The 25,301-nt window shown below is 62.0% G+C and overlaps 1 protein-coding gene and 1 long non-coding RNA gene across 4 annotated transcripts in view; one reads left to right on the forward strand and one right to left on the reverse strand.

Moving 5' to 3' along the window:
• Window positions 1-13,008, forward strand: part of MORN1 (MORN repeat containing 1) — a 48,841-nt gene extending 35,833 nt beyond the window's left edge. For 2 of the 3 annotated variants that reach the window (XM_042257381.2, XM_027975746.3), the window contains exons 11-14: window positions 191-324; window positions 423-496; window positions 10,786-10,832; window positions 12,803-13,008. In XM_042257381.2, the coding sequence (XP_042113315.1) occupies window positions 191-324; window positions 423-496; window positions 10,786-10,832; window positions 12,803-12,978 (431 nt within the window). In that variant the 3' untranslated portion in view covers window positions 12,979-13,008. The remainder of the gene's footprint in view (window positions 1-190; window positions 325-422; window positions 497-10,785; window positions 10,833-12,802) is intronic. The other variant, XM_042257382.2, reaches the window with a different exon arrangement.
• On the reverse strand, window positions 12,422-19,373 carry LOC121820794 (uncharacterized). Its single transcript, XR_006061494.2, has 2 exons — window positions 15,545-19,373; window positions 12,422-14,809 (listed from the first exon to the last, which is right to left on the reverse strand). It is a non-coding gene; the product is annotated as an uncharacterized LOC121820794 (long non-coding RNA).
• Between the last annotated feature and the right edge of the window lie 5,928 nt (window positions 19,374-25,301).

Consider the following 25,301-nt stretch of genomic DNA (forward strand, 5'->3'; position numbering starts at 1 on the left):
GAGATGGCTGTGGCCGGCACTCTGGGCAGTAGCGCCAGGCCCCCAGGGCCCATGTGGCCTTCCATGGCCCAACAACCTCAGCCACACAAGTCCCACTTCTGAGAGGCCACAAGAAATGTCCTTTCTGACTTTTGTTTTGTGATACTTAAAGGGCCTTTTCCTTTGTTTTTCTGGAATCCTCTCCCCTCAGCCAGGAAACACGAGCCCAGCTGTCCCAGGAGCCGTCGGCGAGCAGAGCGAGGCTGCGTCCAGTTCTCCGACGTCCGCCTTGGGCCCCCACCACCAGGGTACCACGCCATCCTGTTTCTGGAGGGCCTCCACGAGGTAGGGATGGGACACCCATGACAGGCTCAGCCTGACACCGAGGCCATGCATGGGGAAGCTGGGAGCTGAACTCTGCCCCCACCCGCTGCTTCTAAAAGGTGGGCAGCAGGCCCAGAGGCCAGGACCACAGGGGAACAACGCCCATAGCGCAAGGCCCGCCAGGAAGAAGCAGGTAGGAGCACTCATCAGCGCTGGGGTTGCTCTGACCTCCCCATCAGCTGGGCCACAGCCAGGCCTCCCAGGTGTGTGCATCTCAGGATGGCGCCCTTCTCCACCCGCCTGCCCGGTATCCCCGGGGCCTGAGATGACTTGGACGCCATGGAGCCCGGGGCCTGGTCTAGGATGGCGATCTTGCTGTACCGAGGGCCTTGCCTGGGAGCGGACAGCTGGGTGGAGCCCACCCATGTCCTGCTGTTGTCCATGTGGGGATTCGCCCAGGCAGGCCTGAGGCCAGGGGAGCAGAGTGGTCACAGGGATCCCCTCTCTCAAGGGGCCTGCAGACGCTCTGGCATGGACAGAGGCCAGGGCCCCCGGGCGGGCAGCAGGCCCTCACGCGCCGGCACCGTGGCCTGGAGCTTTGTCTGTGTGCCTCCCTATCTGTCTGTGCAGGCTGTCACATACCTGGGGCCACAGCCACCCGGCCTGCAGGCAAGGAGACCAGAGCTCACCCAGGCTGAGTTCAGGTTTCTGTCTGAAGAAGTAGGCAGGGCTGCGTGGGGGTCTGGGGGGAGGCGAGGGGACATCCCTCAGCTGTTCCTTCTCAGGAGGAAGGCTGGATTCCAGAGAAATTCCTGGGAGCCTCTTGCCCTCCACCTCCCCGCCAAGCCCCACAGCTCCAGAGGTTCGGGTGGGACTGATGCTCACCCACCTGAAAGCCCTGAGCACCGGGCAGCCCCCAAGGAGCCACCAGCGCACCCCCATCTGAGGTCTCCTCCTGGAGTGTAACCTGTGAGGTGTGGTCAGGCAAAGCAGACCTGGGCTGGCAATTCAGCCACGGAACCCCAAAGACAGGAACCTTCCGTCTGGAGAAGAGACCCAGGCCCAGGGGAGGATGTGGCCCTCCGAGACTCCCACCTCCCCCCAAGGTCTGGCCTCCAACCCCAGCGTGAGGCTCGTCAGCCTTTGGGAGTCATGGTCTGGGTGCCATGGACACCTCTTGCCACCAGCCTAGGGCACACATGGAAACAGCCATGCAAAAGAGCAGAGGCCGGCAGGCAGAGACGCGGCCACAAAACTCTAGGAAAATGAGAAATGCAGGACAAACGGGCAGGGGGCGAGCGGCCTTGAGCCACTGCATCCACCAACACACTGCAATTAGCTTGCTCATCGGTGGTGATGACGCCAGCGGGCGTGGGCCGGCCGGGACACTCGGAGGCTGGCACGGGGTCGCAGGCTCAGTGGGGATGCGCCATTTCCAGAGGAAGGGGCCACCCTTCTGCATCATTCTGAGTCATGGTATGTGAACTAAACATGAAGCTCACTTCATATTTCAGAAGTTCAGAGAAGCACAGGCTCCAAAAAACAAAAGGCTCCTACGAGACATGGAGACCCCACATTGCCCAGTGTTTCGGTCTCAGGGACGTGCGTGCCGGCCAAAGGCTGAAACACCCCCAGGACTAACTCACAACACAGCCCAGGCCCAGATGCTCACAGCGAAGCGTGTGCTGGATTCAGTAACTGTGGCAACTCAGCAGCTGAGGCTGATGTGGAAACGTCTGATTTCAGCAAAAAAGGAGCCTTTCACTGTTGTCCTCTTCCGAGAAGACAGGAGCAGCCAGCTCCTCCTCCCGCCGTCCGCTCTGCCAAGGGCTCTCCAAGCTCTTGAAATGCAGTGTCCTCACCAGGCTAGGACCATTGCAGAGGGTCCCTGTGCTCTGCTGCATTCCCTCATCTCGGCCCGAGAGGCAGCCTGGCCCGTTCTCCCCAGGGAGCCCCTCTGAGCTTGTTCTCCAAATACAGAAACCCCGGGGAGATATTCTCCCAAAGCTCCCAGGTCACCCCCCCAACCCCTGCCATGCTGGCTGTGGACAGACAGGTGTCCGTGTACAGAGCTCCCCATGGGCCTGGAGTTACCTTGGTTAAAGACATGAGCCAGCATGGTCAGGCAACCCTCCTACCTGGCCTTAGCCTGCCTCCGAGGCCCCAGGCCAGGCTTTTGCAGCCATAAGCACCTTTCCTTCCTGCGGGCACTGGTCTCTAGACCTCCTGAATCCAGGCCCAGCTCTGTGCCCCTGAGCCCCCACCCCGATGGGTGTCTGTATGTCCGAGGCTCCCACTCAGAAAAGAGGTAGGGAGCCTGCCCGAGGCCCCCAGGGCCTCATGATCCACCATCCCCGCCACTACTTCCTCACGTGTGTTCAGGCACCAGCGCCTCGCGCCAGCATCCAAACCTGGCTCTAGACCCTAAAAGCCCACCTTTAGGTTTTCTAAGAAATCCATCCTTTCCAGCAACTGGCTCAGGCAAATGAAAAGCACCTGGTTTGCACTGAGAATCCTTGTGAGGTTGTGGACACTTCGTTTCATCTGGGCCTGCTGGGACTTCCCCAGTGGCTCAGCGGTAAAGAATCCATTTGCAGTGCCAGAGATGCAGGAGACATGGGTTCGATCCCTGGATCAGGAAGATCCCCTGGAGAAGGAAATGACAACCCACTCCAGTATTCTCGCCTGGAGGATCCCATGGACAGAGGAGCCTGGTAGGTTTTAGTCCATGGGGGTCGTAAAGAGTCGGACACGACTGAAGCAACTTAGCCCACACCAATGCCCACCCCCACCGGGGGCAGGATGTTTGCACAGATCTCCCCCATGACCTGATGGGGCAAAGGGACAGTCCTCCTGACCACCTCCAAGGAGTGAGACGGGAGCGTGAAGTGCCCGGTAGGGCACAGCCCTACCTCATGTCTGGTCAGCGAGCATGCAGCAGCTGGCACTTAAAACCCTTCTGTTTTCCCCAGAAACCCTCCCACAGGGCCCGAGTTTGGCCATGACCCTGGAGCCTCCAGGCTGGCCTGTGGTTTTGGCCTCTCAGTGTCAGATCCCAAGGTTCAGGAAGGGTGGAAGAAGCTGCTGAATTCAGGTGGTGCCCCCCAACCCCCAGGTGGCCCAAGGGGAGATCAAGGGCAAGCCAGCTGTTCCTCAGCTTCTGGTGACCGAGGAAGGGCCCCAGGCAGCCAACTGCAAGGCTGGGCCCAGGACAGGCCAACCTTGAGGCCCCAGGGCCACCTAACCCTCGGAGCAGGCTCCGGCGGCCCACAGCCTACATGGCCCCACATTCAGTCACCGCCTTCCCTGCCCTGCTGCCCCCTGGGTCCCCGTGTGTCCTCACCTGGTGACCCCCCCAGAGCCACAGGACATCTCACATGGTCATGTGTTAGCTTCGCCCATCGTCATCATCAAGGGGTTCCAAGAACAAGAAGGGTTGAAACAGTGTCTCTTCATCCCCACAAGGTTTGGCAAGACACGGGCCCCCAACTTCAGGGCCAAGTGTGTCTTTATTTCATGCGACAAGGGGGCGCCTTCAGGACGAACTTCTAGCCTTTTGTCACAATGTTCGGGTCTAATTAAACTACCTTCATGCATGACTGAAGCGACTTAGCAGCAGCAGCGTGCTCCCTAAACACAGTGGAGGAAGGGGTCCACTGGGCAGACTAGCACCCTTGGCCTAAGGGTCTCGGTCTTCCCAGAGCCCAGCCGGTGGCCCACCAGACTCCTGCCCCTCCAAAGACAGAATGTTTGGTCTTGGGGTGAGTGCCCCAATTTTGGAGAAGGGGTGCCCAGGTAATGCCAAGTCCTGGGGCTCTCAGGCCCCAGCCCACTGGGACCCCTCACCACACAGACCCCACCCCCAGAGAGTCAAGGCCTGGAAGGGGCCTTTCGCGTGCACGACCCGGGAGGGCCTGAGCCCGGGGTTCACAGACAGGTGTGGCCGCCCTGACCTCCTCCTCCCCTGGGAATGGCCTTGTGCTGGCCATCACACTCGTGGCTTCGTCATATCTCAAGTCTGGTTCCTGAGTGGCTGGCTCAGCATGATCAGGGGAGCCCGCCCGGGTCGCCCAGCTCTGAGCTCCAGGTTGGGAGAGACGGTGTGCACACAGGGCGGCTCCGGGACCAGAGAGGCCGGTGGGCAGCCCGCCACGGCGCTGCTCCCGAGGCGAGCCCGGGCCCCGCCGCTGGCCCCGCCGCATTCCTGTGGAGACATTCCTGGCATGTTACGGAATTTCACAGCATGACACAGAGCCCTGGCAGTTCCTGACTGACGTGAGACTGTGTCCGCTCGCTGCACAAGACCGACTCCATTTCAGAACCGTGGCCTTAAGCCTGCCTGGCCACACAGGGGACTCTCGTCAAAAAGCACAGCGCGTGGCTCCAGCCTCATCCTCCCCGAAATCCTGAACACCAGCTCCGCCACAGGAAGACACGCCTGCAGCCCCGTCAGCGCAGTGACTGCACTGACCTTGCCCGTAACTGCTCCACAGAGAACCAGCCAAAGCCTAACACACGCCGGGAACAGGGCCCCTCCCCCGCTTGCTCGGAGAAAAATGGGTTTAATTAAGACTTCCGTGATTAGTCATTTAATCAGTCATTAGCCAACACAGATGGAGACAATTTTTTACTTGAACAGATAGTTGATGCCCAAGGCCCAGGAGCCCCACCTCCACGCAGGGTCGCTGTGACCGCCAAGCACCTAGGACAGGCTCTCGTCCCCCTGAAAGGCTACTCGCCCTGAGCCTGTGTCTTGCCTGCCGTCCCCCTGCCTGCCAAGCCCCAGACAGCCCTGGGGGCACTGGGACCACCAGGGTCCACGAGTCCTGTCTTTAGCGTCAGCACCCCCTCCCCGGTGTGCTGGGCCCAGTGGGGCAGGCCTGATGAGGCCTGGCGGGCAGACATGAGCGAGGTGCACCCCGAGGCGTGGGGTAGGAATGGGGCCCACCTCAGCCCCCCATGACTGAGTAAACAGGCAACTCCCCCCATGGCCGCAGGCCAGGGGCTGCCTGCCTCCCTCAGCCCCCAGGCCTCTCCTTGCACCCTCTGCTTCTGGGAGCCAATTCTGGGCACCCTGACCAGCCTACACAGCGTATTAAAAAGCAGAGACATCACTTTGCCGACAAAAGTCCCTGTAGTCAAAACTATGGTTTTTCCAGGAGTCATGTACAGATGTGAGAGTTGGACCATAAAGAAGATTGAGTGCCAAAGAATTGAGGCTTTTGAACTGTGGTGCTGAAAAAGACTTGAGAGTCCCTTGAACAGCAAGGAAATCAAACCAGTCAATCCTAAAGGAAATCAACCCTGAATATTCATTGAAAGGACTAATGATGAAGCTGAAGCTCTGGTACTTTAGCCACCTGATGCAAAGAGCCAACTTATTGGAAAAGACCCTGATGCTGGGAAAGATTGAGGGCAGGAGTTGAGGGGGCAACAGAGGTTGAATGTCATCGTCGACTCAATGGACACGAGTTTGAGCAAACCCTGGGTAATAGTGAAAGACAGGGAACCTGGCGTGCTGCAGCCCATAGGGTCACAAAGAGTTGGACATGACTTAATGATTGAACAACAAACTGCCCACTCTGTCCTACCCAGAGCTCAGCCCTGGGGTGTGCAGGCAAATGCTCTAGAACGGAATCTCGGATGAGCCTAAGAATCCCCACATGAGGACCAGGGCAAAGTCCACAGGCCCTCTTCCCCAGCCCCGCCCCACCCCAGTTAGGAGAGCCCCTGAGTGGGTGTTCATGGAACTCGAGAGAAACAGGAAGTTCTTTCTGTTGTTTAGTTGCTCAGTCGTCTGACTCTTTGCAAACCCATGGATTGTAGCCTGCCAGGCTCCTCTGTCCATGGGATTTCTCAAGCAACAATACTGGAGTGGGTTGCCATTTCCTTCTTCAGGGGGTATTCCTGATCTAGGGATCGAACCCGCGTCTCCTGCATGGGCAGGCAGGTTCTTTACCGCTGCACCGCCATCGCTGCTGCTGCTGCTAAGTCGCTTCAGTCGTGTCCGACTCTTAGCACCGCCATTAGAGACTTTCTAAGACTGAGAAGTGAGCCTTGTCTGAGCGGGAATAACAAACCAGAGCAGGTGTGGGGGGCGGGTGAGAACAGCTGGCCAGGCTGTGCGGCTCTGGCGCCCTGACCACCCCCTGCCCAGCAGGGCAGGATGTTTCCCGCCTGACGCAGGCCTGAAAGAATCACTCCCACGGCAGATGGAGAAGCTGGAGGCTGGGCAGCGCCCTTAACCCTTCACACACCTCCTGCCAGGTACAACCCACAGTTCCCCCGGGTAAGGACCCCTGCAGCAGGCAAGCAGGCACCGCCAAACAGAAAGCACCCTGCAGACTGTCCAGGCCCCAGAGCTGAGCACCAGCAGGCACCCCGTGGGACAGAAGAGCCTCTCCAGATGAGGCCGAGCTCCCTGGGAGCGGAGCTGGGCCAGACACCAGGCCTGTACCTCAGCCGGGGCTCAGAGCTCGTGGCCTGCAGCTCCTGTTTCTCAGGGGCCCTCGGGAGGTGGTGACAGTTTCCAGCTTGGCCCCAAATCAGGGTCAGCTGCAATACTGCAATTAGCTGACTTCCAATTTTGGAAGTTTCTTACAAGCTCTTAGTGGGGGCCACAGCAGCCCTGGGTCCACGGCCCCCGTGAGCTGCAGACCCTCAGGGCAACCATTTCCCTGATTCATGTCCTGACTGGGCTCCCATGAGCGCCGGTTTGATCCTTCCCCCGCACCCCCACCACCACTGCCAGAGTCTGGACTCAACCCAGACTGCCCAGGGCTGTCCCCTGACCAGGCTGCAGAAAAGGGCCCCCGCCCTCTCCCAGCCAGTCAGCCTCATAGACTGGTTGCCATGGCCAGATCTGGTCTGGGGATCCACACCCCATGCGCTACCTATGTGTTCATTTCAAAGCTTGGAAAACTGACAGCCACAGGGTCAGGGCCAGAATCCATGCCCTGAGCCCCCTGGCCTGTGGGTCTGTGGTAGATAGGGCCGCTGGGAACTCCTGACCCACTAGGGAACCAGTCTCCCCAGAACGTGAACCACTTCGCCACTGCCCTCGGTGCACCTGGCCAGGGCCCCCACTGCCTGCTCCCCCACCTCCTGCTTCCACTCAGCTGCTCCAGCCAAAGAATGGGGTGTGTGTAGGTGCCCCACTCGCCAGAGTCTGGCCAGCCAGCCTCAAGCTTCTTATCCCATCATGGCCCTTTTCTCACCTCTACCCATTGGCTCTCCTGACCTGAGACATGAGGAAAGGCACTGAGAAGCCACAGAACATGGAGCTTGGCTGTGGCACCCACACTGTGCCCAGGATCAGTGGGCATCGCCTTGGCAACGGCTCTCCTGGGGGACAGACGTGCTCGTGGTCATTTTCATGGACAGGACCCAGGGCAGATTCCTGGGGCCTCTGTGACCCCGGTGCAGTCCTGTGTAGCGCCAGCTCCAGAAGGATGCTCTCTGGGCCTCCAGAAGGGAGAGGCATGGCCAGGGGACAGCCAGTGGACTGGCAGAGGGCAAGGCCCCCGGGCCTCATGGGGGGCCACCAGGGACTTCACTACAAGCATCGTCTCACAGGGACACATCTGTCAGATCGAGATGCCACTGGGGGGCCTGGAAGGACAAGGCCACACAGCAGGTGCAGGGTGAGGGGGCAGGAGTTGGAAGCTGCCCTGCACCAAGGAGTCCCACCCTTCAGGGCCGGTCACTGGGAGACAAGCTGGGGCTCTCTGGGCACCAGCCTTGGTTTGGTCTGTTCAGGCTTCTGCTTCCAGCCAAGGTGGATCACAAGGGGCCGGACTCGCTCTCCCATGAGGACACACGTAATTAACTGGACAAGATACACAACAGAGCTAGAGACATTTCACGTTTGATGTTGAAGGGCGGGGATCCATTGCAGTGGGAGCCCCCAGTATGCTATCCCCAGAGTCTCCAACTGCGGCGCAGGAAGGGGATTCGGGCAGGTTCAGGAGTACCCCCGAGGGGAGACACGGAGTGGGAGGCCTGGAAAGCCAAGGCAGTGAGAGTTTGCTGGACGGGAGCCCTGGAGAGGAGGGAGCCCTAGATCTGTGCTCTGCATGAGAGGATCAATTGTGCCGGAGGCCAGGAAAGGCCCACCAAGAGGGTCAAAGGGAGTCATGCCCAGAACTCAAGCAAGATGTGAAAAGTGGGGGCTCATTCTGACAGCCAGGCTGAATTTACAGAGTGTCGGCATAATACTCACAAGGGTCCTACCTTACAAGAATCAAACTTTTTAAGCAGTGTAACAGCATTGAGGATATGTACAAGAATACAAAGTATCCAGCCTGCAAGAGGGTAACCCCAGTGTCTGGCATCTTTTCAAAGATCACCAGGCACGCAGGGAATGCAGGAAGGCAGGCCCCATAATGAGAGTAAATCCATCAATCAAAACTGAGCCTGAATGACAGCGCTGAAAGAATCTGTAGACAAAGACGCTGGACAGGTGATAACTGGACAGGACACGGAAGGTACGAAAAGACGGAATCAAACGTCTGGAGGTTGAAACTGCAATGTCCGAGGGAGGGGTAACAGCTGTAAAGAGGGCAAGTGGATCCAAAGTGAAACCCAGAGAGAAAGACATGACCAGACCCAGTAAGCCAATCCTGCTTACGGAACCCTGAGACTTCAAAAAGCCAAACAGACACAAAAATCAGAGCTTCCAAAGTGATGTGGTGAGGAGAAAATGGAAAAAATATTTGAAGAAATAATGGCCAGAAGTTTTTCAAATTTGATGACAACTATGAACCCACAGGTACCAGACAATGGAGAATCCCAAGCACAAGAAACAGGAGCACAAAGACTCTAACCACAGGGCGGGGGATTGCAGGACACCCAGGGGTACACCCCGGGGTACACCCAGCCCCTCCCGCATCCCTCCCCACCCCACCCAAACCTGAGTTACGGATCTCCCCCATGTGCTTTCCCCCGACCTGGGGTCCAGGTGGAGTCTGAGAGGCAGCCCGTCAAGTGTCCCAGCTCCAAGCCCTCCTGATTCCAGTGCTGTGTACACCAGGGGGGTCCAGTCGGCACTTCTGGGCCCAGACAGAACCACCACCTCACACATCGCCCAGGCTGCAGCTATGCCCGCGGGTCCACGAGAACCATCAGTTAACCTGCACCTCCGGCAGCTCCTTCCTGACTCTGCCTGTTTTCTTGAAGCCCTGGGGGTTCTGTAAAAACTCTCAGGATTCTTGTAACCCGGTTTATTTCTCTTAAAGCTGGCAGCCTGACAGGCTCTGGTTATTCTTAGAGCTGAATTATTTATCTGCCTCCCCTCCTTACCCGCACTTCAAAATCTTTAACGTGGCTCCTGGGTCCAAGCCAAGGCCCATTTTCCCCTACTCGAAATGAAATAATTTTGAAATCTTTTGTCTTTAATTTTTTATCACCCAAACCATGTATGTGGTATCGAAGCTTGGCACGGGGTCAGAACCTGGTGGGTCACCAAGCCTGTGCAAGGAGGCCCCCCGGGCTCTGAGAACAGGAAACCGCTGGCCAGGGAGGACGGGTGGGCGTTGCCTGGTTCCCCCAGGTCCCTTTGGAGGATAATTTGGGGCAAATAATTCAGGATAATTCACACCTCGGACTCTGCCTCCCAGAGAGGATCCGGGGTGGCCATCCATGCGTCACCGGCTCCCTTGTCCCCCGAGGATGCTTGGGGGCCCTGAGGGTCTGACCTGGAGGAGAAACGGAGGAGGCGGCCAGGAGTCAACTGGGCGCAGGGCCCCGTGTGGGCAATCTGCATTCTCCTGGAGATGATGCCAGCTGGTCCTTGCCAGGGACACAGCCGGGTCCTCCTTGGGCAGGTGATCCTCCCCTGCGGGCAGGCAGGGTGAGCCTGTCACACAGCAAAGCAGAAGCTGGAGCGGTTGAGACAGACAAGCTGAGACTGGGCCTCACGGGGAACAGCTGCAGCAGCTGCGGCCACAGGTGAGGGGCTCCAGGCCTCAGAGGTGTGGGCCCAGCCCCTCCTGTCTTCACCTGCTGCCTCTCCTCTCCCGCCTCATGTGGGGGGTGCCAGTGCCCCAGGGCCCCACGCCCGCTGAGTCCTGGCTGCCGCTTGTCACTTCTTGCTGGAAAATAAGCACAGCTCTCACATCCCCTCCACACAGACGCCGCGTGTCCTCGAGACCTGCAGCTCTGGCGCCCACTTCTCAGAGCTGCTCCTGGATTCTGCATGCGCAGCGCCCGTGGGGTGGACAGGACCGGGTTTGTCTGTCTCCACCTCCATCCGTCCATGGGCATGTCTGGGATTAGATGGTGGGGTTCAGGGGCTGAGGGCCCAGGGGGTCCAAAGCCTCACAGGGACACCCCCCCAGGTGCAGGCAGAGCAAAGAGAAGTTGAGGACAGGATGGTCACATGAGGGCTGGCCTGCGGCCGCTACCATCCTCAGGCCTAGAGGCCAGAGGCCCAGACTCAGGGGCCAGGCTGTGCATTCAAAGCTTCCTCCTCTCTCCCCACAGGCTTGATGGGGCGGCCAAGGCGGAGCCGGCAGCAGAGGCCTTCCCAGGTAGGCAGGCAGCTCCCAAACACGGTCACGTGGAGCATCCCCAGCTGTCACTCCACCATCCCAGCAGAACCTTTGTGTCCACCCCTGAGCACATCGTCATAAAGGGCAGCTCCGGGGCTCCATGTGGGCCCCAAGGCACATGAAGCTGCCCCCAACCATGCTCTCCGGGCCCTCCGAAGGAGCTCCAAGAGGGCCTGGGCAGGAGGAGGGTGTGCCAACGGGCTGAGGGTCTTCCCAAGCCTTGGTCCCCTCAAAGGACTGCATATGCCAGGCCAGGGTACCTCCCGTCCCCTCGGCCACGGCGAAAAACCCTGGCTCCTGTCTCTAGGATCCTGATCAGGAGGCCAGTAGGCCTCCAGGTGTGGGCCCCCCCGACGCCTTGTGCAGCGGTGAGTGCTGGCAAGCCCTGCTGGCTGACTGCAGCTGGAAAGGCCCTGTGCGGGGCACGGCCGGGGGTCCAGGCAGTGCCCCCATCTTTCCTTTGGGCTGGTCCTCACTGTCCCAACAGCCACACACACCTACCAACCAGCCAGTAGGGTCAGCACCAAGGTCACCCCCAGCAGAACCCTAGGACCCCACATGCCGAGGCGGCGGTGGAGAGGTTGCCCTCCCACCCCCACCCCGTGCACCACCTGGGAGAGGCTGGCAGGGACAGGCTGGATGTCCAGGCTGTGAGGGGCGAAGCCAGGTGGACGGCTCTGTAACGTGGGTCAGGCCGGGCCAGGCCAGGCTGGGCGCCGGGCCCATGGCAGGACCACGTGGCGGTTGGGGCCAGGCCTCGGGTGGTTTCTGAGGCAGGCAAGGGGGCCCCCGGCCAGGCCTTTCCCATCTGCTGGGAGAAGGGCGGCCTCAGGAACAAGGTCAGCTGAGGGCTAGGACTCGGCTCTGAGGCCGCTCCCCCACCGGTCGGCGCCCTCAGCCGCGGCTGGAGTGGCTGCATGTTCCCGGGAACACCTAGAAACCGGCTGCTTGGAAACACTCTGCGTTGCCATGCGCAGCGTTCCTCCAGGCCCGCCAGGGAGGCCCGGTGCCCCGGCTGCGGAATGTGGGCCCCCTCCCGGCCCCCCCGGCCCCCCAGAACCGTGATTTCTTCTGAAGGAACTGACTCAAGGCTGAGCAAATTCCTGCCAGCCCCAGAGGCCTTTTCTTGTCCGCCCCAGGAAACACGGGGCAGCCACGGGCCTCCAGGCTGGCCTGAGTCGGAGGGCAGCTGCGCAGCCAGGGAAGCAGCCTGTTTTCCAGGCCCGGGTGCTGGAATGTTCCCTGACGGTGGGAGCGGACTCCCGCGCCCCCTTCGGCTGCGGCTGCATTCCTGGTGGGAGCCCCGGCCAGCCCGGCGAGCTTTTTCCGCGCTCCGGTGCCAGCCCCCGCGGGCTCGGGCGGGAGAGGACGGTTTCCACGGCAACCTCACTTTCTGTTATTTCTTATTTTCTTTTTTATGGTTTCTCCAACTTTGAAGCTCTCCAGACAGTTTACAGACTATGGAGGAAAAGTACTTCCTTCTCTCCCCACGTCCCCCATCAGGCGGCCCCCCATCCCACCCCACCCCCAGAGCCGCCCCTTCCCACAAAACAAGCCAGACAGCCATGTCTTCAGAGGCTAATTATTTTTAAAAACATTCTAGAGGAAGTTAATTATTTTTCTCCTAAAAAGATAGGAACGTATTTTCGAAAGAACCCCTGCCCTAAGCCACACGGCCCCACTGGCGGGGAGGGGAGTCCTTGAGCTGGTCTGCGTCCCTGGTGTGGCCCCCACTCCCACCCTAGGACATGGAGCCATCACTGGGCCTGTGTCCTGAGGTGGGAGGTGGCTTCACTCACCCCCAATGTACTTACTTAGATTGTACCCCCAGCACCCCAGGAAGAGAAAGGCCTGCTGCCCTAGACCAGGCACTGAGCCGGGGGCCCTGAGGGTGGGAGCCGAGGATCTGAGGGTGGCAGGAGCTGAGTCCAAGTGCCCGTCTCTTGCAGGCGAGTATGTCATCATGATTCGCGATGTGACCACCCCTCCATTCCTGGGCCACACGCTGTCCATGGCCTTCAAACACCTTCGGGTCTTGGCAAGGGGGGCAGGCCAACAGCCCCATGTCCCCAGTGAAGACCTGGAAGCCCTGAGCTGGAGGGGTGCCCAAGACTCCCGCCACTAGTTGAGCCTTTAATAAAAGGCTCAACAACCACTTCTGAGTGCTAGCCAGAGGGCGCGGCCCCTGCCTGAACACCCAGAACCAGGCCGGCTCATCTGGGCCTCCCAAGGCTGGGCGGGTGTGACCAGTGCCCTTCTCCACTGTCTCGGCTATCCATGCTTTCCCCGGGGGGAGCCCGGGCCAGTCAGCGCCTGCTTCCCACCATCCCTGCCCTGGTGGGCAGCTCAGGGGCCTTCCCAGAGCTGGGGGCCACGACCGCTCCCAAATGGGAGATCAAGAGGCCACGGGCTGGTGACTGGGTCACACACTGAACTGAGAGGCCTTGTCTGAAGGAACCACTTTTCAGATGTTACAGCAGCCTCTGAAATGCACCCGGGGCATAAGCCAGGCCTGGGGGTTGGGGACAGAGGGCCTCCGAAATGCACCCCCGGCGGATAAGCCAGGCCTCAGGTCAGGGATAGAGGCCTAGCACACAGGGAAGCCTGGGAGCAGCCAACCCCCTACTTGGGGCTGACCACACCCCAGCCTCAGACCCAAGGCCCCCATCTCCCTGCATCCAGAAAGGATAAGCTCACCCCCATCCTCTCACCTGACCATCTGCTTCCTTCATTGAATGGGGGAAGGGACACCCAGAGCCCTCTGGTCCTGGCCGGCAGTCACCTCCAGGCCAGGGTGGACTGGCCACTGAAGCTCCAGCTGCCGTCTCCCATCTTAAAGGCCTTCCTGCCCATCACCCTCCATCCAGCACCCACTGCCCTCCCACATGTATGGTCAACGCCCTCCTTCTCCCCCATGAGTGCTCTACCCGACCTGTGAGTACTCCCAGCAGGGCCCCTGGCTCCTCTCTACCCAGCAGGCCCCATGGGGCTCCAGATATCACTCTTGGCCCTGGTATGCCCCACCCCACATCTCCCCCCTACCCCCCGCCTCAGCCTTGGGGCCCAGAGCCCGGTCCCTCCTCCAGGTTCCTGATCTCTCCCAGACACATGGCCAGTAGAAATAGTGGGGCAGCCCCCTTGGGTGGGGGTCCAGGGCCCTTCAGACCTCACCTGCCCCATACCAGCTCCTCCTGCTTCATGGAGAACACCACAACCTTTTGTCGTCAAAGCCCAAACCATCAGCACCCGACTCTGTTCTCTGGCTCTGTGGGTCACATCCCTGCCCCTCCCCACAACGACCCTGTGGGCGCTCAAGATGCATCAGCAGCACAATCCATCTCACCCCGACACCCCTCCCCAACACAAGGGGCCACTGGGCCACATCGTGACCAAGACCGCAGGCCCAACCAGAGCTGGCACCCACAGCTCACTGCCCTGGCCCCCCACGGCCCCTGCTCCCTGAAGCCCTTCAGCTGAGCCAGGTACACTCTGCCTCACGGCCTCTGCATGTGCCCTTCACCTGCTTGGCGGGTGAAGAACCCGCCTGCAGTACAGGAGACCCCAGTTCCATCCCTGGGTCGGGAAGATCCCCTGGAGAACGAAATGGCAACCCACTCCAGTATTCTTGCCTGGAGAATCCCATGGAGCCTGAGATGAAGCCTGGGAGAATCCCATGGAGCCATGAGGTCACAAAGAGCACAACTGAGCAGCTAACACTTTCTTTTCTTCACCTGCTCACAAGACCTTCCTAGGTCACCTGCTCCAAAGCCTTACCCCACATCCAGCAACACCGCCCCCCGCCCCCACCTCTCTCCCCCCCTGCACATGTTACGGGCCAGCACCCCATGCATCTCACACAGGAATCTCCCAAAGGCCAGCACTTCTTCAGTTCTGTTCACCAGCACAGCTCGGCACCTGGCGAAGTGTGTGGCCTACAAGAGGTGCCCGGAAGGTACCTGCAACCAAAGGGTGGACACGGAACATGCGGCTGGTGCAGCAGCCACTCTGTGATGTGTCCAGAGGCACTGAAGACAAACAGGCAGAGAGGTGTGCAGGACAGGGCAGGAGGCAGAGGACAGCTGGAAGGACAGGCAGAAGGCAGACGGATGGAGGGATGGTGGGTGGGGATGGGTGTAATTATGGACGGATGGATGCGGAAGGCAGGTCTGGAGGAGGGTATGGCAACCCACTCCAGTATTCCTGCCTGGAGAGTCCCACAGAAGAGCCTGGAGGGCTACAGTAGTCCATGGGGTTGCAAACAATTGGACTCAACTGAAGACTAAAACCACTACTACGCTACCGTGGGATAATTATGTTCTCACATGAAAGGCCAGATGAGTCTGATGACCGGAACCAATCCAGTCATGTCCTTGGACCCACCCATCCCTTCACCATTCCTGCTTGTCTCTTAGTAGGTTCCCACACAATTTCCCTCAACACACCTGCCTCAACACAGTCACAGCTAGCAGTAGGGAGCAGCTGGGGTGGAGCTGGTCCCCCTGCAGGACCAGGTGACCTCCGCCTCTGCTGGGCCGCAGCTCCCAGAACAGGTGGGGCAGCGGGGCACTGAACCCCCAAAGGGCTAGCTGTGTGACAGCCAGGGAGAAGAAGGGGGTCCAGGAAAAGGGGGGCTGACCTAGTTCTGAGGCTGAGAAGTAGGGGTGCTACCGGGCACCCGGAGCAAGCCGTACCTGCCAGCCTCTTTCTGTTCCAGGAGCTCAAGCAGCAACTGACGATGCCAGCCTGGTCCAGCCGGGCCTCGGCCTCTGAACAACTGTTAGGAGAGGATAGGCCATGATGTCCCAGCGATGAGGACATCATGTCCCCTCTGGGGACAACAGGTCCCCACAGGGACCTGTTCTCAGGCAGCTCTGACTCCTGCGTCGTGCCTGGGTCCCAGGAGTCTCTGTCCTGCTCAAAGTGCATAGAGGTAGCTGGAGGGCCTGCAGGATGGAGTCCCCTCCAGAAGGGGGTGCAGGTGAGGTGCAGGGTAGGGGGGGTTGCAGTGTCCACACTTGGCTGCATGAACGTGGGGCCAGGTCCCCCGCAGGACCCCCAAGGGTGGGGCCAGGAGCCAAAGGGCCACATGCCCCTAAAAGCCCCGAGACCACTTCCTCCAGGCACCGCAGTCCACCTGGCCCGCCCGAGACAGCGAATTCTCTGCAGCTCTTCCTGCTCATCAAGATGAAACCACATTTCTGTCAAAAGGAAAACAATGAAAATGATGTTTCAATTTAGAAAACAAAAACGCTGGATACAGAAGCAGCTGCTGTTTCCCGCATGCCCGGGTCAGGAGGCATCTTCTCGGGTTGGACTCCAAGCTGGCATCATGGTTTCCAGTCACCAAGCCCAGGGCCACAAGCTCAGGGCCACTGTCTCACTAGGACACAGGCCTACTCGGACGCAGGGTGGGGGCTCCCCACGTGGGGCCCCTGCAGACTTGGAGCAAAGCTGACTTTTCAGTCGGCAGCCTCTCCAAATGCAGGCCAGTGAAACCTCTATACTTTCCAAAGCCTGAGAGCAGGGGCGGCTTGGAGTCTGGGAGGAGGGGGAGCCGCAGCAGTTCTGGTCCCGGGTGAAGGCACTTCCCCTGCCCCACCCTGTGCCCACCCCCTGGCATGAGTCCTAGGTGAGGCGTGGGCACCGCTCCTGGCCAATGCACCTGAGTTGATGACCAGCAGGTCTTTTAGGGGCCACGGCCTCAGAAACCCACTGGACTTTGGTTAAAGGTGTGGGGGAGCTGGAGGTTCACAGAGGTACTGCCCCTACCCTGACAGGACCCCCCAATCCTAACACTGTGTCCCACAGACAAATCTATACAAAACCTGAATTCTCAAATAAAAAACCACCAAAAAATAGACAGTCAGCAGCGACCAGAGGTGCTGGCCTGACCATCATGTCAGCTGGAGGAGGAGCTGGGTAGGGAGAGGGATGGTCCTGAGAGGGTGGCGTCCAGCTTGGACCATGAACGGCCAGAGCATCAAGACGGCTGGACTCCATCAGGCCTGCCTCCCTTGGATGGCTCTGCTTCTGCCCCTGGCCTGAAGACCCCAGGGCCACCTTCTCAGAGGAATCAGGCCTCCTGGGGTCTACCACAGGCCAGGTGGGCCCCCAACCCACCCACCTCCATACCAGGGTGGGGTGCAGGCAGACAGAGGTGGGTGTAGAGGTACCAAGAGGCTGTCCCCACGTGCCCCACACCCCAAGGAGGGCACCTTTCCCCCTGGGGCCTCAGTGTCCCCCCTGGGCCCTCCTCCTGCCCTCTGACTTCTAAAAGGGTGGCAACATCAGCTCCAGATGGTCCACTCATGTAATGGACATTTACTGAGTGACAAGCATGAGCCTGAGCCCTGAGTCAGGAACCACCAGAAACAGAAAACACCTTCCTTCCTCGACTGAAGTCTAGAGCCACAGATAAGAGACGCACAGACAAAGAGATGAGAAAGGTGGGGGCACCTGCCCTGTGTCCAGCCCACTTCCCTGCAGAGCCTTGGCAGGCACGGCCCCTCAGACCATCAGCAGCAGCCTAGCAGTCAGCACAGGACAGAGCCTGGCACAGGCAGCGCCTCCTGGCCTCCCCTCCTACTGGTCTGTGGGTCACCCGGGATGCTGCCCGGGGAGGCCTCCCGTCTCTGCATCCTGGACAGGCTTCCTAGTCTTGGTGCCAGGCAGGTGGCGAGGCCAGCTGTCCACAACAACCTCCCGCCACCCCAAGCATGTCTTCCTGGAGAGTGCAGGAGGACCAGCCCCCAAGTCTGGCTCCTGTGCAGTGTGGCCAGCTCACTGCAGACTCGAGGCACCCTGGGAACCTCGGTCCTCGGGGCATCAGCAGGGGTCTCTGGGCCTATCTCAGCCAGATCACTGGGGCACACGCCAGCTGCCCAAGGCGTCTTCCTTCCTGTCCCATCCCTACAGGGCACAGCCAGCCACTGAGGACAGCCTGGGGCCTCTCCGATGGAAGAGCCAGGATGGGTCGGGCACAGGAGACCTCGGGAGGTGGGTGGGTCGTGGCTCCAGCAGGCCCTCTCCTCAGACTGGAAACTGCCTCTGCCCCTCAGTAGGCCTGCGGAGCAGCCGGGGCAGGCAGCGAGCCAGGCGGTGACCCGCACTGGCCACAGCAGCCCCCGCCCAGGCTCCTCTTGGCGGGAGGCCCGAGGTCTCGAGGCGCAGGCGGGTGCCCACTGCCACAGCCAGGGACGTTCTCTGGTGGAGGCTATAAATAGGACTGTCATCAGTCGGAGGCAGCCTGACCGCGCGCCAGATGTACAGGACTGAGCAAGCAGGCCAGTCCTCCCACCGTCCTCCTGGTCACTGCCCGCAGGGGTGTCATCCCCTTCTTCCTGCTCCCCCCTACCCCGACACCAGGAGAAGCCCTCCCACGGATGGGGCTGCAGAGCCCAGCAGGGTGGACCGGATGGGAGTCCTGCCTCCAGGGTCAGCCTGGAGGAGCGCTACCCAGCCCCCAACCCCTCAGTGCTCCCTGGCCCTCCAGGAGTTTCTCATCCTGTGGGCTCATCCTTGGTGAGCTCCTCTTGAGGACCGCGCTAGAAAAGACGGTGCAGACACGAAGGGCAACCATCAGGCAGATGCCAGGGTCAGGGCTGGGGTGCATCTGGGCACCAACACAGATGCTGATTAGGCAAGAACCTGCTGGCCACTGGCGCACTGGAGGGCTGGGGAGAGCTGGCCGGCTGCAGTGAGCTGGTGAAGGGCAGGAAGCCAGTGGGGTGAGGGGTCCATGCATTGGACAGTGCCAGAGAGAGGTAAGCCGTGTGGACTAGGGGGTTACCATCCTGATGACCGAGAAGCTTGGGGACAGAGAATGGCCTAGAGAAAACAGGGAGGGAGTGTAACGCAGGGGGAACAGGTCACTGTGGCCTTCTTTCTTCGCGTCCTTCAAGGCCTATTCCACCTCCCACCCACGCTGGCGGCTGGGGTTGCCCCTCCAGAAGAAGGGCTTAGCCGCCTGGCAGTGACTAGGATAAAGTCCGGCCTGGATGAGGGACCAGGATGGGGAACACTGCAGAGAAATGGGGCCCAGGGCCTGTACTGAGTGGGGCTCGGTTGTTGGCACAGGGACACTTTTCCACACCAGTGGGATCGCGCTCCCAGAATTCAAGGGATTTAAAAGGGTCGGGTTTTCCTTCGAATCTGGCATACTAGGCAAGCGACCCCCCCATAGAAAAACAGCACCCAAACAGCTGAAACCTCAATTCGAATGCGGACCCCTCCCCGCGCTAGATGGGGAGCTGCAGTTCCCACCTCCGCCGCTGGAGGTCGCGCTGACCCCCCCCACGCCGGACCCACCAAACCTAGCTGCACTCAGACGCGTGGACACGTCAGCGCCCGTCCGCCCCCGCAAGGAAGACGCTCAGAGAACGGGGAGCCCCCACCCTACCCCTGAACGAGGGCTCGCTCCAGCGCAACATGCCTGCGAGGCGCCTCCTCCCCAGGGTACCCCTCTCTCTCTCGCCATCCCAATTCTCCCCCGCGCCTCGGACGGGAGGGGGTCACTGTGCTCAGGACGCGGTGGGAGAGCACACTTCCTGCCGCCCGCCCCTCTCCTTCCCCAGCTAGCGCCGCCTCCGGGCCCCCGGACGGCACGCCCAGGCTGCGGAGTGGGGGTTGTCGCGGCCAGCGCGGCCCCAACCCCGGGCCGAACCTGATCCCGCCCCTCGCGGGGGAGGGGGTCGATCTCGGGGCGGCCGGGTACCGCGCGGCCCCACCCCCGATGCTGGCGCAGGCGTGGAGAGGAGGGGGCTGGGCGGGGGCTGGGCGGGGGCGGGCCGCCCCGTCGTAACCCCTTCGCCCACCCCACCCCACGGCCGGAAGCGCCCCCGTGCCCACCCCCGTTGGAATCCGAGGCGGACTGAGCCCCGCGCCCCACGCCGGGCATGGGGAGGGGAAGTGAAACCGGGCAGCGGAGCCTGGGGGACGCGTCGGGGTTTCTGCAGGCGCGTCATCGGAAACTGAGGCCGCGGGGCGGGGGCGCGGCAGCCGCGCGGCCCTTCCGGACCCGGCCGCCAGCGTTCCCGGTGCCCCCGCCCTTCCCGGGAAGCCCCTCGGCTGCGGACTTGGGCGCATCACGCGCCCCTCCCCGGCCCGCAACAGCCTCTCTGGATCGCAGAAGGAAGCTTCGCGGAAGGAAGTGGGGGGAATCTGCCTAGTCCCCAACTGGGGCGTGGCCTTCCTGGGGCGGGCGCAGCCCGCCCCCCAGGCTCCTGGCACCGCCCACGGGGGGCGCACAACCTCTTGGTGACTCACTCCGGCGGTGACACCCACTCTGCCTGACTCACTGGGCGCTGTGCCCCATACGTGCATCTCGGGTTCACGTTATGCACCCCCATCGGTGCGTTTGCGGGGCATCTTAAGACCCGCGTGACTTGGGAGGGGCCTTCTGGGGTGCCTTGCAGCCTTGGGGTGTGTCCAGCCTCTGCCCAGTAGGGCGTGGCCTCTGTACCCGCCGCCCTAGACTCGGCACCGGGAACCTGGAGCCGCGCGCAAGGGAGGTGGCAAAGGGGCTCAGATTCACCCCAAAACGGCCTGCAACCATGCCCCCCCAACCCGGGCCTGCGCACCCTCCCCAGCCCGGCTTCCGGCCAGGCCGGAAGAAGCAGGAATTTGGAATGTTTGGAACCGGAGTTATAACTCTCCCGAGGCTTCTCCGCCCCCTCCCGCCTCCCCCCAGAGGGGGCGGGGCAGGGGCGGGGCCTAGTCTGCCTCCGAGGAGGGGGTGGTACTCCAGGGCTGGGGGCAACCCTGGCGTCTGGCCGGGTCGCGATCTCACGGGTTCTGGGGTAAACCCAGGTCGAGGGAGACCCGGGCGCCCCATGGCGCTGCCTTCCGTCCCGGGCTCCCGGCCCACCGCCTCCCTCAGGCCCGAGGGCACAGCAGGGTAGGGGTGCGCCCCGCGTCTTGACAGGGAGGCCGCACTGGGCGGAGGAGCCCGGACCAGCTGGGCCTCCCGGCGCTGGGCGTGTCCAAGCGGCCGCTGTTTTCCCGCCGGGGAAGCGGCCGTGGGGCAGGCAGACGCGCCCGGTGACGGGCCGGTGACACCTGCCTGGCGCGCCGGCTACTGCCCTCTGCGCGCAGCAACTCCCCTCCCCGCCGGCCCGACCTTGGCAGGGAGCCTCCTCCACACACCACCAGAGCCTTTTCTGGGACTGTTTTTTCTTAGAAACAGGAAGTTGGGGTGTGGGCCACACGTCCCGCAGGTCAAGGCCCCGCCGTCGGCAGAGCATGGTGGAGGTTTGGACCCATGGGAATGCGCCACCCTGCCTAACTCCTGCAAGTCTCGGCGCCCGATGGAAGCCCAAGGGTGGACGGTGGGAGAAGAGGGGAGGGGAACAGGAGAAGCAGGGCTTGGCCGCCCGGTTCTGCTGCCCACTGGGCTGTAGCCCCACCTCTGGGTCACTCAGCCTGTCGGTGCCACCTCCACGAGGGCAGCCCCAGGCGTATGGAGCAGGGGTACTGGTGCTCTCCTTCCAGCCCCGGCCCTGCCACCAGGCCCGTCCTTAAACGTGAGCAAGTGTGCATACTCACTGGAGCAGAGCCTACCCGCAAGGCCAGGAGACCGCCAACTCCAGACAAGGGGCGGTGCCCGTCCTGGGCCTGAGGACCTGGGTCTGCCATCCAGCCTCTGGGGGCCCAGCCCTGCCTCTCCTCCAGGGGAGCCCCAGAGGTTTCACTGGACAGGGTAGGGGTCTGCCCTTGTCTGACACCTTGTGTTCACAGGGCACCTGTCCTGGCAGTTCCCCTGCCAGCCACTGTGGTGGGCGCCCCGTGGAGGGATACTATGGACACTGCCCTGGATGCCCAGCCCAGCCCTCCTAGCCACATCTGCCCACCTGGCCTAGACATGCTCCAGGCCCAGCCAGGGTCAGCAGCTGCCCACCCCCACCCTTCTGGCCAGAACAGGGAGGTTTGTTTTGGAGGCTTTCAGGCAGGCCCCCACCGCAGCCCTCACTGTGGACCTGGGGGCCCCAGGGTGACAGAGGGTGGAGCCTAGGAGGGCTTGTGGGGTGGGCCCTGCCCTGAGTCCATGCACACTTGATTTCTAGCTGGCATGGCACCTGGCACCTTCTGACTTGGTGTGAGAGAGGAAGATCGGGGGAGGAAACCTGAGGAGCAGATGTGGGGACAGGGAGGGGAAGGGCAGGCACCCCGACACTCAGCTGCCAGGGTGTGGGCCCCACGGCCACACCCACAGCCTGCCTGGGTGCCTGGTGAAGGGTGGGGGGACCTGACACCACCCGCCTCCCTGGGGCTGCAGAGCCACACCATGACGGGGGCTCAGCCATGTACCTGGTTGCCCTCTCTGCTGGACCCAAGTGGCCCTGGACACACATGCTCGATGGGGCCTTACAGAGAAGGTGACCTCAAAGTCCTTCCAGCACAGGATGCCTTATCCCTGGAGGGTTCCGGAACAGGCCTCCATGGCAGCAGGAGTGACCCACGCGAGAGCCTGGTCCAAGCTTCCTGCCAGCAGGGCGCCTGCCAGGCCGGGTGCAGAGCAGGAAGATCCGACCCCAGCCCAGCCAGACACCTGACTGGCACAGGATGCTCCAAGATAAGCCAGGTCCACCTGCCTGCCCACCCCCTGCCGTGGGGCCACCTGCTCCAGAGCTGGGAGTCCCGCCCAGTGGCCCCAGACCTGGCACAGGCCTGGGCACAGATGGCCCCATGTGGGGGGCTGCCTGCAGTGCCCACGTCTCCAACCCTTGGGGGCAGGGAACAGCAGACACCCAGGTCCCCAAAGTTCTGCCCCCGCCCCTCCCAGGGTTGCCCGTCAGCGGGCAGGACACAGGAGGGTGCAGGGCCGCTGTCCCCTGAGCACAAGGGTTTCTGTGGGGAGGACACAGGATCCCCTCCATGCCCTGGTTTCACATCCCACTGACAGCCACACCGTTTCCTGAGGGTCCAGACTGGCCTGGGGGCCAGGCCAGAGCACAGACCAGCCTGGCTTTTTCCCTGCGGGATTCTACTTCCCTGCAGCGGGTCACCCCCTCCCTGGTGAGCATGGTATGGAGAGAGGCCTTGGGACGTCGTGAAGCAGCCTGATCTGACCTGGACCCGCTTGTAGCATGTCCCAGCCGTTCTCTTCCTGGCCAACAAGGAGTGACCCTGGGACAAGACAACCAGAAACCAGGGAGCGGATAGTGGGGGTTAAGGGTAGGCTGGGTTCTGGGGCCAGGTGGGCCAGGGAGGAGCTGCTGGCCAGAGCTGGGCTGTGCTGGAGGGTGGGTGGGGTGGAAGCCGGGGGCCACACTGAGGGCCAGGGGTCAGAGGAGGGAGGACAGGCTGTGCCAGCTGTTCCTATAAAGGGCAGGCGGCTTCCTCTTTCCACACGGCGCGCCTGGCACCCGCCTCCACAGACAAGGGCCCAGCTCTCAGCCTGCGGTCAGGCCCCTTGACCACAGGGCGCTGGGCGGGGGTGGGCGGGCCAAACTGAGGCTCTGGGGCTGGCAGCCTAGGGGAGGGGTGGGGACCCCAGGTCAGAGACAGGCAGGCACAGCTGAGAGCCCAGGGGGCTGGGGTGGGGCCCCGGCTGCCTGTGACCGAGGAGAAGTGAAAGCTGGGGGTGGGGGCCACAGGGCAGGGACAGAAGCTGGGGAGCTGAGTAGGTTCCCAGGAGCACCCCTGCCCCAGGCTCACTTCACCCTAAGCCTCGGGGGAGGGGCCTGGGAACCAGCACCAATGTGGGCAGGGACACACAGGCCAGTCTAGGGGACGGGCCTAGGGGGTCCCTACAGAGGCCCTGGCTGGTGTGGCAGTCCCGAGCCTGGGGACCAGAAGTAGGGGTGGGGGGCTGCCAGGAATCCCCAAAGAGGGGCCCTTCTCTCCCTGAGGCTCTCTGACCTTCAACGAGGGCTTGGGGAGTTCTGAGGTCAGATGGTCCCCACCCTGTCTTCTCTGGGCTGGGGTGCTCAGGGCCCTTTATGCTGGCAGGTCACATCCAGAGATGAAGGCCAGAGCGGTGCCGGAAGGTGATGAGCCTGGAGCCCCAGGGGCTGTGCTCAGCCCACCTCCAAGGCCCCTCATGACAGGCTGAGCAGTGCGCTGGGTGTGAGGACCCTGACTGCACACATGCGCCCATGCACACACACACAGACACACACACACACGGCCCTCCAGCGGGCTCCCCAGCCTCCCTTGGGGATACCTCCACCCCACCCACACCTCCTTGTGGCCGAGACTTCAGGTGAGATGTGGACCATCAGAGCGGTGAGCCAGGAGGCCCCGGGTGCTGGGTGCAGATGAGGAGAGGCCCTCGCACCCGTCTCGGGACAAGCTCAGGCTGCGGAGGGCACGGTGTCCACACGGGGATGAGGCCCTGCGGGGATGGGGGAGTCTGGACACGGACAGGTGAAGCCAGGAGGCCCCGGGTGCTGGGCACAGATGAGGAGAGGCCCTCGCACCCATCTCGGGACAAGCTCAGGATGCGAAGCGCATGGTGTCCACACGGGGATGAGGCCCTTCGGGGATGGGGGTGGTCTGGACACGGACAGTTGCCACCCCCATTACACTGCCCACCCTGCTGGGCTCTGTGCAGGTCTTGAGGAAGGCGTGCGTATCTGGCATCACAAGTGAACAAGGTTTCGGCTGCTCTTGACTCGCGTCCACACTTGCAGGGACGCCCCTGGGACCCTCAACAGGCCACAGTGGGTGGCTGTCCACTCAGGAAACCTGAGAAGACAGTACTGGGTGGCACACTGGATGTCCGGGCATGAGGCAGTGGTCAGGACAGAAGGGCTGCCCAGCCCAGCAACAGGCACATGCAGTGTCTGGTCACTGACCTTTCTGCCCTCCCCTCCCACCCTGGGCACACGGGGCCAGGAGTGCCCAGGGGCCATGCTCACCTCACCTCATGTAGGGCAGTGCCTAAAGGTCCAGCCCTGCTGGGGGAAGGGGGACCTCTGGGAGTCAGACCCAGGTGACATTTGCATCTACGGGGCAGAGGGTGTGGGGGCCTCGGTCATGCCCCATGAGGGGGGTCTGTCACCCACACCTCGGGGCCCCTGCTTCCGTCCCGTCTGCAGCCTGACCTTTCAGACCCAAGGCGACACCTGGCGACCCTGGCCCCGCCGCCCCTCACCTGGCCTGGGTGGAGTGGAGCCTGCTTCCTTGTCCACACCACAGCCTATCCTGCCTCCCCCCAGGGGCTCCAGGGGAACACCACTGGGCCCAGCTCTGGGGGGCTTACTAAGGATGTGGGAGGAGGTAGGGGCCCAGGGGTCTCCTAGGCTGGGGTCTGTTCCTCCAGGTGACCTATGAGGCCCTGGGATCTGGGCTGGGAGGCTGGGCCTGGGTGGTGAAAGGCAGCCTAGAGACGTGAGGTCCAGCATCAAGGGGCAGGGGGGGTCTGGAGAAGCCCCCAGGGACTCACACAGGTAGGGGTGGGGGCTTTGCTTATCTTTTAGGGCGGCACGTTGGGGTCTGCAGTTCTGA

Source organism: Ovis aries, chromosome 12, assembly GCF_016772045.2.
Source record: "Ovis aries strain OAR_USU_Benz2616 breed Rambouillet chromosome 12, ARS-UI_Ramb_v3.0, whole genome shotgun sequence".
NCBI classification, from domain to species: Eukaryota; Metazoa; Chordata; class Mammalia; order Artiodactyla; family Bovidae; genus Ovis; species Ovis aries.